Source organism: Hemitrygon akajei, chromosome 7 (genome assembly GCF_048418815.1).
Source record: "Hemitrygon akajei chromosome 7, sHemAka1.3, whole genome shotgun sequence".
NCBI classification, from domain to species: domain Eukaryota; kingdom Metazoa; phylum Chordata; class Chondrichthyes; order Myliobatiformes; family Dasyatidae; genus Hemitrygon; species Hemitrygon akajei.
In genome coordinates, this window is record NC_133130.1 from 53060735 (window position 1) to 53076755 (window position 16021).

Here is a 16021-nt window from a genome sequence, read left to right on the forward strand (position 1 = left end):
ACAAGAGAGAGAGTGTGCAATTCGCTGACAGCAGAGCCCCCAGTAGCTGATCCACTATTTCCGATTTCCATTTTCTCTCTGTGTTAAGTGTTCCCCATCTCTGGGTCATTCAATTTTAAGAATTCCAGCTGCCCTCCCATGAAGGTGTTCATTGTAAATAAGATAATGGCTGTATTCTTATAAAGTTTTCTATTATATGGTAACATATGTCATCTGGTAACATACTTCCTGCCACAGAAGGTTGGGAGGTCAAACTGCCACCTGAACACAAAATCCACACTAACACTCCAGTGCTCTGCATCAATAGAGTTGCCTTTCTCAATGAAATAGCAAACCAAGGCCCCATCTGTCCTCTCAGATGAATATAAAAGCTTCCTTGGCTCATGAAGAGCATGGAATTGATCCCTAGTACTATCATTTCTCTCTCAATCAGCATCCCTTATATCATCACTATTGCATTTCAGATGGGAGTTTGCCCCATACGAATTTAACATCGCAATTCTAACGTTATAGGATTAACCACAGTTTAATGAACTATAAGGTGCAAAGCATCAAGGCACTATATAAGAGCAAACTTTTTCCGTTCGTGTTAAAGCAACACATTATAAAACAACAGCTGTTTTGTATCACATGGCCTGCTGATGTGTGGCCACGCTAAGATCAATTACAGGGCAAAGGAAAACAATTTCTGACAACTTACCACCACATTCTGATTGACTGCTGAATGTGACATCATCAAAGAAGTCTTTTTGGGCTAAAACAAATACAAAAAAAGAGGTAATGAAAATTTAAATATTGGTAGATGAAGCACTGTAATTTCTTCCAACTTTTTCTCTTCCTCGGCTTTGTTTTTGGGGAAAAACAAGCTCTTTCTGACCACTTTCTATAACTTGTGAGGTGCAAGAAAACTGCCCATCCTGAAGTCTGCTGTTCCAAATCATTTCACAATCATTCACACCTGCAAACGATTCTGTCCCCAAACGGGAAGGAAAGCTTGGCACTGCAAGAGACCTTCCAGTTTCTCCAAATAATAAAGAAAACTCAACTACATGATCAAGAGCAAAAAATTGCATATAGGATCACATAATTCTTTCTTAAAGTCTCAAGAAGAGTGGAGTACTGATGTTTTGCTGCCATTATCACAAAAAACTCTGCGATCCAGAAAACTGGAACTCCAACCACCAACCTCCCTTCCTCCTGTCCCTACACCCGAAAAAAAACACACTGTTCAGTATCAGGTAAAAGTGACAGCAAAGAGAAAGAGCATCTTCGTCTGAGGCTTTGTATTCTCCAAATGGACAAAGAAGCTCACCCAACTTATTAATGAGTAACTCTAAAGGAAGAGAATGATAAATAGAAAATCCTTATTCTAGTTTACTAATAGCTAAAAGCTTTCGGATGCTCAACTCCCTCATAAGCAAAAAGCTTTTTTTTTTAATTATTGGCCCTCAACATAAAATGAACCTAAAGGAACCACATAAGAAGTTACTCATCTGCCTTCTCCAGGGGCTGGCTGGAGTATTCTAACTATAATCTGGATTTGTATGGCTCCTTTAATGCATTAAACCATCACAAATGTCTTCACGGGATGTTTATCAAATTTTAACACTGAGAAGTGAAGGCTAGATGAACAAAAGTTCACTTTTCAGGAACATCTTGAAAGGAGGGCAAAAGAGGCTGAAAGGCACTTCAAAGGATGAGGTACAGCCACCTACAGTGGAACAAACAAAATCTGAAAAAAAAGACCACAATTGGTTACAGTCCTGGCAGAGATTGCAGAGAAAGGAAGGGACAAGGTCTGTGGTTTTAAAACAGCTGTAAAAATTTCAAAATAAATACAGCACCACAAACCAAAGTAGATCAGCATGCAGAGTGCTGATGGGTAAATAGGGTCAGTGCAAGCTGGAATAGTACAGCAGCTTAAGATCTCAGAAAGTGAAAGGCAAGATGTCAATCAGGAGAGCTTTGGAAGAACCGGACTTAGCACAGTGGCATGGATCAGACACATCACTAGAAAATGAGCTAAGACATGAGGGAAAAAGATCAACAATACCATAATAGAGGTTGAAGCAGGCAGTGCTACCGATTCTGCCCAAGTGGATCAGAACTATTGCATGCCCTAGAGTCTGGCTCTGCCTCAGTTAACGGCTAGGTAGAACAACCGATGAGTGACAGTTTAAGGCAAATGTTTATTCGGGTATGTCACCAAGGGGCAACATGTAGATAAGAAATAGGAGGGGGCCAAAGGATAGATCCTCAAGATATTTGAAAGATAAGGTAGCAGGAGGAGAAACCATTGAAAGTGTTTCCTTCACAATAACTGGACCAGTAAGACTGCTAGAGGATGGAGGCGTACTGAAAAAGGAAAGTACCAACCAGATCAGAGGTTACAGACAGTTCAAAAGGCAACATAGGGTAGCTTACCACATCTTAAATTGTATTGATTGTGGTTTATGACCTGTACAGTACTGTGTCAGTGCACTTTCCTCACTTCAGAATTTTAATGTCACCTTTCTGTTAAAATTAATATAAGTGTCTACTGTTGACAAACATAAAAAACGTTCATCACAGTTTAACTCTGAATTATCATCAGAAGTTAAAAACAGCATTATTCAGCACAGACCAGAGGAGACACCTGATGTGATTTTAAGCGGTCACATAAAGCTCAAGGTAGATTGGAGCTGCTCTGGGTCAGAACAAGTGGGTGCTTCAGAAATGAAGGATGCAAAGCAAGGCATTTTTTGAGCCCTACCACCAATTTTAGTACTAATATAGCCATGTACAATGTCCAGTTCAAACAGGAATAGAGTGATTCAACCAATAGCCTTTAAAATGAAAGCATTTCAAGTTGCAGGAAATCTCAGGAGCACATTAAATTTAGGACAAGTGGAGAATTCTGTAAATAAATAAACACAAATTCAAAGTTTTAGTGTTCCGAGTTGTGTCTGCATACCTTCAGTACTGCCATCTGATAAGCTATCATTCAGCGACTCCGATGACTGATCTACAGGACCAATGAGTTCCGATCCATCATAAACTTCGCCACCCTAAAAGAAAACCTGTAAATGTATCAAGGCCAAACAAGAATTCAAATTTCCCCCATGAGAACTTTTTTTTTTAAAAAGTCCCCAAGAAGTTATTTTTTATATTTATTTACACAAGCTGCATCCTGATCAGGATAGTGGGCTCACCTGAGCTAGCTGGAAGGCTAATATGTATTCTGAATACTCCAAATTAAAAAAAGGCTGCACATCGTCAAACTGCAGATAATTAAAGAACATTATAAATGAACATTCCAAACTAAGCTGAGGAAGAAAATTTCACCCAAAGTGTAATTCCCTATCAAAACAACTGTGGATGTTAAATCACTGAGTACATTAAAGACAGATTCATAGACTTTAAGATAATAATAGAAGCAGAAAATGTGGGATTAGTAAAGGAAAGTGGTGTGTCTTATGATGCATTAGGCAGCAACCTTGCCATTTCTTTAGCATTTTTGTCTATTTTTTATGAGGCAAAGTTGCTAGCTCGATGCTCAACCCAGCACAATGGAAAGCATACAAGGAGCTAACTGGATTCGAATCCGGGACTCGCCTTGAAATCTGATACGAATGCCACTGCACCACCAGTCAGTCAGCTTAGTGCAGGAAAGTGGCACTAAGGTGAAATATCAGCCACTACAAGCATGTAGACAAATGGCCTAACTATATCCTCGGTGTCTTGGATTCATATGTTCTCATTTGCTGAAGGTCCCTGTTTCATTACACAAATTTCCACGGTATAATTTAAGGATTTTCAGTGCAGACTTCTTCATGTGCATTCAATACAACCAAAACCAACACTCAAGTACAAATCATGTTAATTTTTTTAAGTGATTTAAAGCCTTTTATGTATTTTGATCTGCATTAATAGTTATAACATCAAACGCAAAAAAAAAAACAATTTATACCCAGCAGAGTTCTACAAATAACAAACTAGATAAAAACAAAATTGACAAGGTTTTCTTACTGTAATGGGGGTTTAAATTCAACTCGCAAGAGAGCAACTAAAAGTCATCTCATTTTAGATTTACTTTAAAAAGTCAAAAGATTTTTTCTCAGTTTAATTCATACCTCATATCCAAACACAAACCAGCCTACAGAAGAAGCTTCGATAATGCTGTGTGCCATTAACAACATCCCTTCAACACCTTGTCTTTGCAGCCATTCTATGACAAAATATCATTGACACTTTAAATTACTGGAATTATCTTTAAATGTCTAATGATGTATGAATTTTCTAACTACTGGCACCTACAAAAGAGACAGTCAAGAACATCTGGCAAGCAAACTTGTTCATTCTAAGTTTAAAGTTAAAAGTTCATAGCCACAGTAGCATAGAGGTTAGTGTAACCTCAGCGTTTAATCCCAACATCCTCTGTATATACTCCACATGGAATGCATTGGTTTTCTCCGAGTGCTCTGGTTTCCTCCCACTGTCCTTGCCAAGCTCTCTTCCTGATGTTGCCATCAGAAAGAATGTACAGAAGCCTCAGGACTCACATCACCAGATTCAGGAACAGTTATTACCCGCTCAACCATCAGGCTCTTGAACCAGAGAGGATAACTCACTCAACTTCACTTGTCCCAACACTGAACTTTTCCCCACAACCTATGGCCTCACTCTTCATCTCATGCTCTCATTATATATTGGCATTTTATTATCATCATGTATTATTTTGTGTTTGCACAGTCTGAGATCCTTTGAGCATTGGTTGCTCATTTTTTATTTTTGCTCTCCTTTGCATCAATTAATGAGCAGGCTCTAAAGAACAACATAAGAAAACAGCACCAAAACTTTGCGATCTGCAATAATTTTCCCAGTCACTTGGTGGCACCCAAGTATCTCCCACTGACTACAGCAAAAATGGGATCACGGGCCAGTTCTTAAACTTCCTTGGATTGTTTGTCAAAACCGTCTTCTATCATGGAGGTAGCTTCATTACCAATGCACTAGCAGCCCATCAATTGTTTTTCCTGAAATAGTTATTCACTTTTCTGTTAATCTAATTCTCTGATTTCATCAAGCAAATCAGCCATCAGACAGATTCACAAGCACCTGTCCAATCCATTTATTTTACATAAAGTCCTGAAAAGCAACAAGAACATAAAATGTTAAATTATATTTTTTATGCAATACTGACAACTTTCCCTATCAGTACAATGTGCAGACATTAAAATACATTTCACTATTCCTTATTCTTAAATCAATTGTTTTGCAAGTGATAGACAAATTCACAGCTCCCTGATACTACACAATGAATTTTAACAAGTAGATGGTTGCAATGACAAAGCCAAAGCATCATCTCCATCTTTCTACTAGTATAGACCTAATTCAAGTGATAGCAGCTTTAGTTGTGAGCAAAATTACAGGATCAAGCCCAATTCCTAAATACATTTTCCATGAATTCTTGTGCATATTACTGGGTTACATAGGCAGGGGAGCAGGCTCCCAAGACATTTTCAGTCACTGATACTCCAATGAAAAACTCAAGTACGCTCAGCACCAAAAATGAGTCCCTTTTCTCAGTGATGGAATTTATGATGCTGGTGACTGGAAGATCACAGATCATTTTCAACTTCATTGGTGGCAAAGGAGCAGAGAAGAGAAAAAGAAGAAAAAGCAAAATATAATCAAAGCAATACTCAGGATTGTGGGGTTTCGGCAGTAGACTGAAGATCATTGTGTGGGGGAGATGGGGCGGTGAGCAACAGGACAGTGCCAAGTAATTGCTTAGTGGATAACTCCCTCCCTCCACCTTTCATTTTACATTCCTCATTCTGGTTACCCTTTCACCTCTTCTCCTCACCTACTCATCACCTCCCCCTAATTCCTCTCTTCCTCCTCTTTCTTTTCCATGGTTTACAGTCCTCTTCTATCAAGTTTCTTCTTCAGCCCTTTACCTCTTCCACCTCCCAGTTTCTCAAGGATTCCTCTTTTCATATTCTAGATATTTATTGCTTATTTATTTATTATTATTTCTTTTTGGACTTGCACAGTTGTCTTCAGCACTCTGGTTGAACACCCAAGTTGGACAGTCTTTCATTGATTGTTATGGTTATTATTCTAAAGATTTATTGAGTATGCCCACAAGAAAATGAATCTCAGGGTTGTATATGGTGCCATTTATTATTTGATAATAAATTTACTTTGAACTTTGATTATTCTCTTCCATGGATGCTGCTTGACTTGCTGAATTCCACCAGCATTCTGTGTGTGCTGCTCAAGATATCCAGCAACTACAGAATCTCTCACATTTAAGAAAATGTAATACTGGTTCTAAGTCAGGATTGGGTTCGATTTCGAAAGAAGACTCCAGCTGTTGTACGTTACAAGTGCTTGCAAGTAGAGATTTTGAGTTTGGGAGTGCCTTCTTTTTCTTTTTCGCTTTATTTATTTAGAGGTATACAGCATGGTAACAGGCCTTTCTGGCCTACAAGCCAGGACCACCCTACTAATTAACCTACTGATCCACTTGTTCTGGCGGACAGAGCGTAGATGCTCAACAAAGTAAGTCTCCCAATCTACGTCGGGCTTCACTGATGTACAGGAAGCTATGCCAGGAGCACCGAACACACTAAATGACCCCAACAGACTCACAGGTGAAATGTCGCCTCACCACTTCCCATTCTGATATGTCCGTCCATGGCTTCCTCCACTGTCAAGATGAGGCCACACTTGGGTTGAAGGAACAACAGCTTATACTCTGTTTGGGTAGCCTCCAACTTGATAGCATGTACATCGATTTCTCAAACTTCCAATAATACCCCCCAACACCCACCTCCCCTTCTCCAATTCCCATCCCCTTTTTCGCCTCTCACCTCATCTCACCAATCAACTTCCTAGCTCTTTACTTTATCCCTCCCCCTTCAGGTTTCACCTCTCACCTTGTGTTTCTCTCTCCCCTCCCACCCCCCCCCCCCCCCCACCTTTTAAATCTACTCCTCATTTTTTTTCTCCAGTCCTGCTGAAGGCTTTCGGCCCAAAACATCAACTGTACTTTCTTTTCCATAGATGCTGCCTGGCCTGCTGAGTTCCTCCAGCATTTTGTGGGTGTTGCTTGAATTTCCCTACCACATAGCCCTCTATTTTTCTAAGCTCCATGTACCTATCTAAGAGTCTCTTAAAAGACCCCATTGTCTCCGCCTCCACCACTGTCACCGGCAGTGCATTCCACACACCCACCACTTTCTGTGTGGAAAAACTTACCTCTGACAACCCCGTTGTATCTACTTCCAAGTACCTTAAAACTTTGCCCCTCATGTTCGCCATTTCAGCCCTGGTAAAAAGCCTCTAGCTATCCGCACGATCCATGCCTCTCATCATCTTATACACCTCTATCAGGTCACCTCTCATCCTCTGTCACTCCAAGGAGAAAAGGCCAAGTTCACTCAACCTATTCTCATAAAGTATGCTCTCCAGTCCAGGCAACATCTAACATGTGATGGCTATCTTACATATGTATCTTGTGCTGTGAATGACTTTTGGCGCTGTGTTTTGTACCTTGGCCCCAGAGTAATACTGTTTCATTTGGCTGAATTCATGGGTAGTCATGGTTGAATAATGACTTGAACTTCCAGTGCTTGAACTTGATCGTACCTCAAGGATCCCAGCTGGTCAGTCAAATCCATTTTGAGATTATCCCCATTTGGTATTAGAATAATGCAATTCAACAGTGAGGTTTCTATCCATGCAAAAATGCACCTGTGTCTTCACAAAGACAGGGTAGTGGTCATCTCCACTAAAATTATAATGGCATGCATTTGCCACACAGGCATCGTTGAAGCCAGGTAGCTTTATTTCCTCATATTGATTTTCTCCTGCCACTGACCCAGCTTAGCAAGCTTTAGGACTCAGCCAGCTGAGTGAGTGATGCTAGCTTGGTGCTGTACAGTGAAATCTCTCAGTCAGAATACAGTCTGTGATCTTCCTACTTTTGATGACTCGTCTGAGTGTGATCGAGACTGGTGAGCACTGATTCATCAGATGCAAGACGGTCAGGGTGGTAATTGTTGGAGTGACGCTTCGGGTCAGCACGTAGCAATTAAGTGACTTTGGCCACCAGCCGTCAGATTCAAATATGCTTTGAAAATTAAATTTAAAATGCAGACCAGACAGACCAGGAAACAGGCACTTAACTGGTAGTCTACATATGCAAACCCATGACTGTGTGGCTAGGCATTAACTCAAATACCATCTGTAAATTTGCTGATTGTTGGTAGAATCTCAGATGGAGGCAAGAGGGCGTACAAGAGTAGGATATGCCAACTAACTAGTGAAGTAGTGTTGCAGCAACAACCTTGCACTCAACGTCAGTACGACAAAAGAGCTGATTGTGGACTTCAGGAAGGGTAAGACAAAGGAACACATACCAATCCTTAGAGGGATCAGAAGTGGAGAGAGTGAGCAGTTTCAAGTTCCTGGGTGCCAAGATCTCTGAGGACCTAATCTAGTCCCAACATATCGATGCAGCTAAGAAGAAGGCAAGACAGCATCTAGACTTCATCAGTTTGAAGAGATTGGGTATGTCAAGAAAAACACTCAAAAACATCTATAGATGTACCACAGACAGCATTCTGACAGGCTGCATCACTCTCCGGTATGGGGGGGGAGGGGGGGTGCTACTGCACAGGACCAAAAGAAGCTGCAGAGAGACGCAAATTTAGTTGCTCCATCCTGGATTCTAGCCTTAAAAGTACCCAGGACATCTTCAAGGAGCTGTGTCTCAGAAAGGCAGCATCTATTATTAAGGACCTCCAACACCCAGGGCATGCCCTTTTCTCACTGTTACCATCAGGTAGGAGGTACAGAAGCCTGAAGGCACACACTCAGCAATTCAGGAACAGCTTCTTCCTCTCTGCCATCCGATTCCTAAGTGGGCATTGAACCCATGAACACTACCTCACATATATCTGTTTTTGCACAATTTTTAATTTGTTCAATATACATATACAGAAATTGATTCTTTTTTTTTTCTTTTCCTATATTATGTATTGCATTGAACTGCTGCTGCTAAGTTAACAAATTTCACACCAGATGCCAGTGATAATAAACCTGATTCTGAATCCAATCAACATTCCATTGCAGGGATACGACAGTGATTAACACTTACTTTGGGTGTGATGGTGGGAAGATCCAGACGTTTTAAACTGTTACATGTGTTGTTCAAGAGGGCATTGTAAATATGGATTTATTTCAATTGTCCTGAATTTTCTCTGATCTTTAGCGCATAAAATGTGTGTAGCGTTGGGCACAGCAGAGCTTTTTCCAACTGGAAGAGTCTCCATATGATGCCTGCTGTATCTTGCTTTGTCAAATAAAGAGGCTGCTTCATAACTAACAGAACTTTTCTCCGGTGATTTCATTCACACAACAACAGTCTTTGTCCATGTCTGATTTGATGCCACAAGACTTCAAAGTCTTAAAAGAATGCTGAGGACTCCAAGGATATTTCTTCCTGTCACTGTATACAGAGATACCAGTTTAGAAGGGGCTATTATCTGACTGGGACAGGATATACCATAGGATTGTGATTACAAGTTCTTGTACATGGTAAAGTACAATTCATGAAAATGCTTGAATTGTTTTTTTATATAAAACAAAGATTTCACCTACCCACCTTGCCTCCCATTCAAATGTTTTACACAAAATTCCCCTTTTGCACAACAGGTTAATAGAAAAGAGCAAATCAATCAACAAAATAGCAGTTGGCCTTTGAACAAAACCATTTATAAGACTATAACATTTGAGCAACCCGAGTCATGGGAAGGGATTAACAAGCAGAGGAAAAGATTCAGAAAGGATCCTCAAAAGAAATCCTTGAAGCAAAATAAAAGCACAATATCCTTATTAACGCAAGAGACCACAAGACATAGGAGCGGAATGAGGCCATCTGCCCCATCGAGTCTGCTCCACCATTCAATCACGCCTGATCCTTTTTTTACCAGTTCCCGGCCTTCTCCCCGTAACCTTTGATGCCATGTCCAATCAAGAACCTATCAATCTCTGCTCTCAAATTCACCACCCTTTGACTAAAGAAATTTCTCCACATCTCTGCTTTGAAAGGGTGCCCCTCTATCCTGAGGCTGTGCTCTCTTGTCCTAGACCCTCCCACCAATTTGAATTCCAGTGAGTACAGACCCAGAGGGATCAAACATTCCTCGTATGATAACCCTTTCATTCCTGGAATCATTCTTGTGAACCTCCTCTGGACGCTCTCCAATGCCAGCACTTCTAAGATGAGGGGCCCAAAACTGGTCACAATATTCAAGGTGAGGTCTCACCAGTGCCTTATAAAGCCTCAGCATCACATCCTTGCTCTTGTATTCTAGACCTCTTGAAATGAATGCTAACATTGCATTTGCCTTCCTCGCCACCAATTCTATCTGTAAGTTAACCTTTAGGGTGTTCTGCACAAGGACCTCCAAGTTCCTCTGCATCTCAGATTTTTGGATAAATAGTCTGCACATTTATTTCTACTAGCAAAGTGCATAACCATGTATTTTCCAACATCGTATTTCATTTGCCACTTTCCTGCCCATTCTCCTAATCTAAGTCCTGCTGCATCCTACCTGTTTCTTCAACACTACCTGCCCCTCTACCAATCTTCGTATCATCTGCAAACTTGGCAACAAAGCCATCTATTCCATCATCTAAATCATTTATATAAAACATAAAAAGAAGTGGTCCCAACACTGACCCCTGTGGAACACCAGTAGTCACTGGCACCCAACCAGAAAAGGATCCTTTTATTCCCATTCGCTGCCTCCTACCAATCATCCAATGCTCTAACCACGTTAGTAACTTTCCTGTAATACTATGGGCTCTATACTTGGTAAGCAGTCTCACGTGTGGCACCTTGTCAAAGGCCTTCTCAAATATACAACATCCACTGCATCCCCTTTATCTATCCTACTTGTAATCTCCTCATAGAATTCCAACAGGTTCAACAGGCAGGATTTTCCTTGAAGGAAACCATGCTGACTTTGTACTATCTTGTCCTGTGTCACCAAGTACTCCATCATCTCATCCTTAACAACTGACTCTAACAATCTTCCCAGCCACTGAGGTCAGGCTAACTGGTCTATAATTTCCTTTCTGCTGCCTTCCTCCTTTCTTAAAGAGTGAAGTGACGTTTGTAATTTTCCAGTCCTCTGGCACCATGCCAGGGTTCAATGATTTTTGAAAGATCATTTCTAATGCCACCACAATCTCTAATGCTACCTCTTTCAGAACCCTAGGATGCTGTTCATCTGAACCAGATGACTTATGTACCTTTAGGTCTTTCAGCTTTTTCAGCACCTTCTCTCTTGTAACAGTAACTGCACCCACTTCTCTTCCTTCTCACACTACAACATCTGGCACACGGCTAGTGTCCTCCATAGTGAAGACTGATGGAAAATACTCATTTATTTCATCAGCCATCTCCTTGTCCCCCATTATTATTTCTCCTGCCTCGTTTTCTAGCAGTCCTTTTAATGCTTTTTGAGAGAGTGATTTAGATGCATATCATATTTTTACTGAGTTAAGTATTGTATGTAATTAGTTTTGCTACAACAAGTGTATGGGACATTGGAAAAAATGTTGAATTTCCCCATGGGGATGAATAAAGTATCTATCTATCTATCTATATCCACTCTCATTTCTCATTTATTTTTAACATACTTGAAAAAGCTTTTACCATTCCCTTTGATATTATTTGCTAGCTTGCTTTCATATTTCACCTTTGCCATTCCAGTGATTTTTTTTAGTTGCTCTCTATAGGTTTTTTAAAAACTTCCCAGTCCTCTATCTTCCCACTAATGTTTGCTTTGTTGTATGCTTTTTCTTTTGGTTTTACAATGGCTTTGACTTCCCTTGTCAGCCATGGTTGTACTATTTTACCATTTGAGTATTTCTTCATTTTTGGAATAAATGTGTCCTGCACCTTCCTCATTTTTCCCAGAAATGCAGGCCATTGCTGCTCTGCTAACATCCTTGCCAGCAACTCCTTCCAATTTACTTTGGCCAACTCCTCTCTCATACCACTGTAATTTCCCTTACTCCACTGAAATACTGCTACATCAGACTTTACTTTCTCCCTATCAAATTTCAAACTGAACTCAATCATATTATGATCACTGGCTCCAAAGGGTTCCTTTGCCTCAGACTCCCTAATCGCCTTCAATTCATTACACAACATCCAATCCAGGAGAGCTGATCCCCTAAGTAGGCTTAACAACAAACTGCCCTAAAAAGCATCTCTTAGGCATTCAACAAACTCACTCTCTTGAGATCAATTACCAATTTTCCCAATCGACCTGCATTTTAAAATCTCCCATGACTACCATAACATTACCCTTTTGACTCACCTTTTCTATTTCCTGTTGTAACCTGTGGTCCACCTCCCAGCCACAATAGGGAGGCCTGTATATAATTGCCATCAATGTCCATTTACCCTTGCAGTTTCTTAACTTAACCCACAAGGATTCAACATCTTCTGATCCTATGTCACATCTTTCTACTGATTTGATGCCATTCTTTAACAGCAGAGCCACAACACCCCCATCTGCCTATCTTCCTATCCCTCCAATATAAATGTTGTGGACACATCCCTGGGCCATGATAACTGAAAGAAGAGAATCAGAACATAGTATTAAGCCAGAGTTTCAAGCCTGTACCTCAGGAGTACTCTGAAGCCCAGGGTAAACAGCTAAAAGGACTGCACCACCTCAAACTACCAACTGATCCAACATATCATGTCCTTGTGTGGAACAGATTGCAGGTCCTACATAAGCCTCTGTCACTTTAAAGCTTTAACAAAAAAAAAGAGGAATATTCAGATTGAGGAAGTGACCAAATGTGACCACATGAAAAGCAAGGGCAAGCCAACAAATACGAGGCTTATGGACTAGAAGGTCAGGATCAGCTTGGATAAAATAATTTATTCAAGGGCATAAAACAGCAAGTTATGATCTTCAATGTGAAGAATAGTAGACAAGTGTGTTCCTCAGACCAGCTTTTGTATTTAGATACAGTACCTGTCATAACATTAGGGGAAGTTTCAAAGTTTATTACTATTATTAAACTGGAGGTATGACAAATAAATAGTGTCAATATCAATTAACAGCAACACAGATAATCTAACAGTTTGGGATGAAAGTGACAAAGGGAATTAGATATTGACGACTTACAGTTAAAGCGATGTATATTATACAAGGGATAGCAAGATGCAATATCAACAATGGCATTGGAGCAAACACTGTGGGACAAAGGATCCTAATGGTTTAGTTATAAATCTTAGAGTTAGACAACATATCATGAGAACTATCAGAGAGCCATACAGAATATGGGGTGACAGAGTACATAGTTAATTGGCTACCCTTAGTGTAATTTCTTAATTAATTTAGATCACTTTGTAGAGATCTGTTTTCACTTTTACATGAAAGACTCTTTCTGTTGATCACTGCCAAAAAGGCAAATTAAATCCACTGTAAAACAATAAGACATGAAAACTTCCGGGGGGGGGGGGGGGGGGGGGGGTGAATACTTTTTATGGATGGTAACTCCCATCAGGGACTTTTCACGCACCCTTGGTGTGGATGGTCCATCTCAGAACTAGGACTATCCAACTCAAATCAGGTGCCTAAAAAGAACTACTTTTTAAATCAGGGTGGTGATCAAGATTTAAGGCAGAGTTTTGCAGCAGTTTCTCTGAGTTGAGGAGTTAACAATCAGCAAAAGGATTCATTAGAGAGGTGTAGGTGGGTGGTAGGATGAACAGGGCGAAGTTTGAAGGGCATCAATTAATTAATTACATGGAAATAAATAGTGTAATCTTTGAGAACCATCATGGACAAGCTGTAATGAGAAAATATAAAAGGTAGTGAAGTTATTCTAAAATTAAAGCTCTGATTATGCTAAAGCTAGAATACCAAGTCTAGTCTGGTCACACACTTTTGTAAGGAAATGAATGGTTCTTGAGATTTATCAGAATATCTCCCTAAGTCAAGGATTTTAGTTGAAAGGTTGGATTGAAGAAGTGGGCTTTTCACCTTCAAGTATATGAGGTAGAAAGGAGATATAATAAAGGTATACAAGATTACGGAGAGAAAATATATTCCAATTTTCTTATTGTACAGGGGCTATAATGGACATAGTTTGAAGATTTGGGCAAAAGGTATTCATAATAACTCAGAATTTGCCAACAAGGGTGGTAGAAACAGAGCTGAACAACAATTTCAACAGGAAATTGGAAAGGCACTTAAGGGGATTTGGGCATAGAGAAAGGAGATGGTACTGACAACAGAAATAAAAGCATCTCTGAATAAAGAATTAGCATTAACTCAGTGGATTCATTGATCTTTTATGTCTCTAGCTCTATACTAGAGTCCACAGGATAATATCCAAATCAGAGGGTTCAGCCTTGCAGTGACTCACATACAGTACTTGCATCCAAAATCATAAAGCATTAGAACAGGAAGCCTACAAACTAACCCCATGTGTACTTATATATTGAAAGATGCCATACACTGCTCTTTGAGAATATTAATTATATTCCAGCCACTCTCTGCTGCAGGATTAAATTGTGCACAAAGTGGGTATGAAGGAGGGAAGGAGATGAATTCACCCTTACTTCCCTACAATTTTAAATGACTTTCATTAGGACCTCACAGAATTCTCAAAATAATGTGCAGGAACAAAAGTGACTTTTCAAACACAGTTAAAAGTACATTTATAAATAATTCTGGAGATGGCCAGTAAAGTTTAGCAACTTCAAGTATTAGAATAAAATGCTGGTAACAGACAAACATTGAAAGTTGATTAATTCTGGAACTCAGTGCTCTCCTTGAAGTCTAGATCTAAATCAGAAACTTCTATGGGCAAACCGAAATGGAGAAGCACTTTGCTTCTCTGGCATCTTCAGCATTTTGAGATCTTTCTCAAAGCATGATTCTTTAAGGCAGCGTCACCTCAAAATGCATCAACTTTTCTTCGGTGACCATGTTGAGAGAAGAAAATCTTTCTTTATTCCAGTAAAATTTAAAACATTAACAGTATTCTTGTATCAGTTATAAATTTTACTAAAAATTTGCATTTTATACAAAGCTATTCACATTCCTTTCACAATATCAAAGTACTTTGCAAACAATGGAATGTAGTTTCTTACACTAGTGACATGTTGATTTGCACAAAGCACCACAAATTGATGAGTTAGAATGCCCAGGTATTTCTTTCTTTGATGTAGGGTTGGACAGTGGAATATCATGGGATCTGAAAACACAGATGTATTGACAATACATGCTCTATTTCCACTGCACGTCCAGGTTTTTGTGCTCTGCTCTACAATGGAAAATCGATTAGGAATGTGACTCAGAGGGATATTGACCCTTACCATTTTTTTTAAATCAATGGCCCATAGAAAGCATCCTATCTGGAGTGCATCATGGCTTGGTTTGACAACTGCTCTTCACATGACTACAAAAAACTGTAGAGGTATGGGTACTGCTCAACACATCACAGAAACTAGCCTCTCATCCACAGACTGTCTATCCTATCCTTCTCACTACCTCAGTAAATAATCAACAACCCCTCCCACCGCAGACATTCTCTCTTCTCCACTCTCCCATCAGGCAGAAGCTACAAAAACTTGAAAGCATATACCAGCAGGCTCAAGGATAGCTTCTACCCTATTATAAGACTATTGAATACTTCCCTAGTATGTTAAGGTGGCCTTTTCACCTCACAACTTACTCATTAGGATCCTGTACCTTTTAGTCTACCTGCTCTGTCCTTTCTCTATAGCGGCTACACTTTATTCTACGTTTTCTTCTTGTTTTACCTTGTACAACCACAATGCACTGGGTAGTGACCTGATCTAGAGGAAAAGTCTGCAAGACAAGCTATTCAAGATACTTTGGTACATGTGACAATAATAAACCAATTCAAATACAGCCATACCTGACCTTCAGCAATAATACACATTACAACCTCTGATGAAAGA

At 39.9% G+C, this 16021-nt stretch overlaps 1 protein-coding gene across 2 annotated transcripts in view; it reads right to left on the minus strand.

Annotated features, from left to right (window-relative positions):
- The window catches only part of rps6kc1 (ribosomal protein S6 kinase polypeptide 1), a 146588-nt gene that overhangs the window by 109990 nt on the left and 20577 nt on the right, over positions 1 to 16021 (minus strand). For both annotated transcript variants that reach the window (XM_073050861.1, XM_073050862.1), the window contains exons 5-6: positions 2954 to 3047; positions 701 to 754 (exon numbers count right to left, since the gene is read on the minus strand). In XM_073050861.1, coding sequence (XP_072906962.1) covers positions 701 to 754; positions 2954 to 3047 — 148 coding nt within the window. The remainder of the gene's footprint in view (positions 1 to 700; positions 755 to 2953; positions 3048 to 16021) is intronic.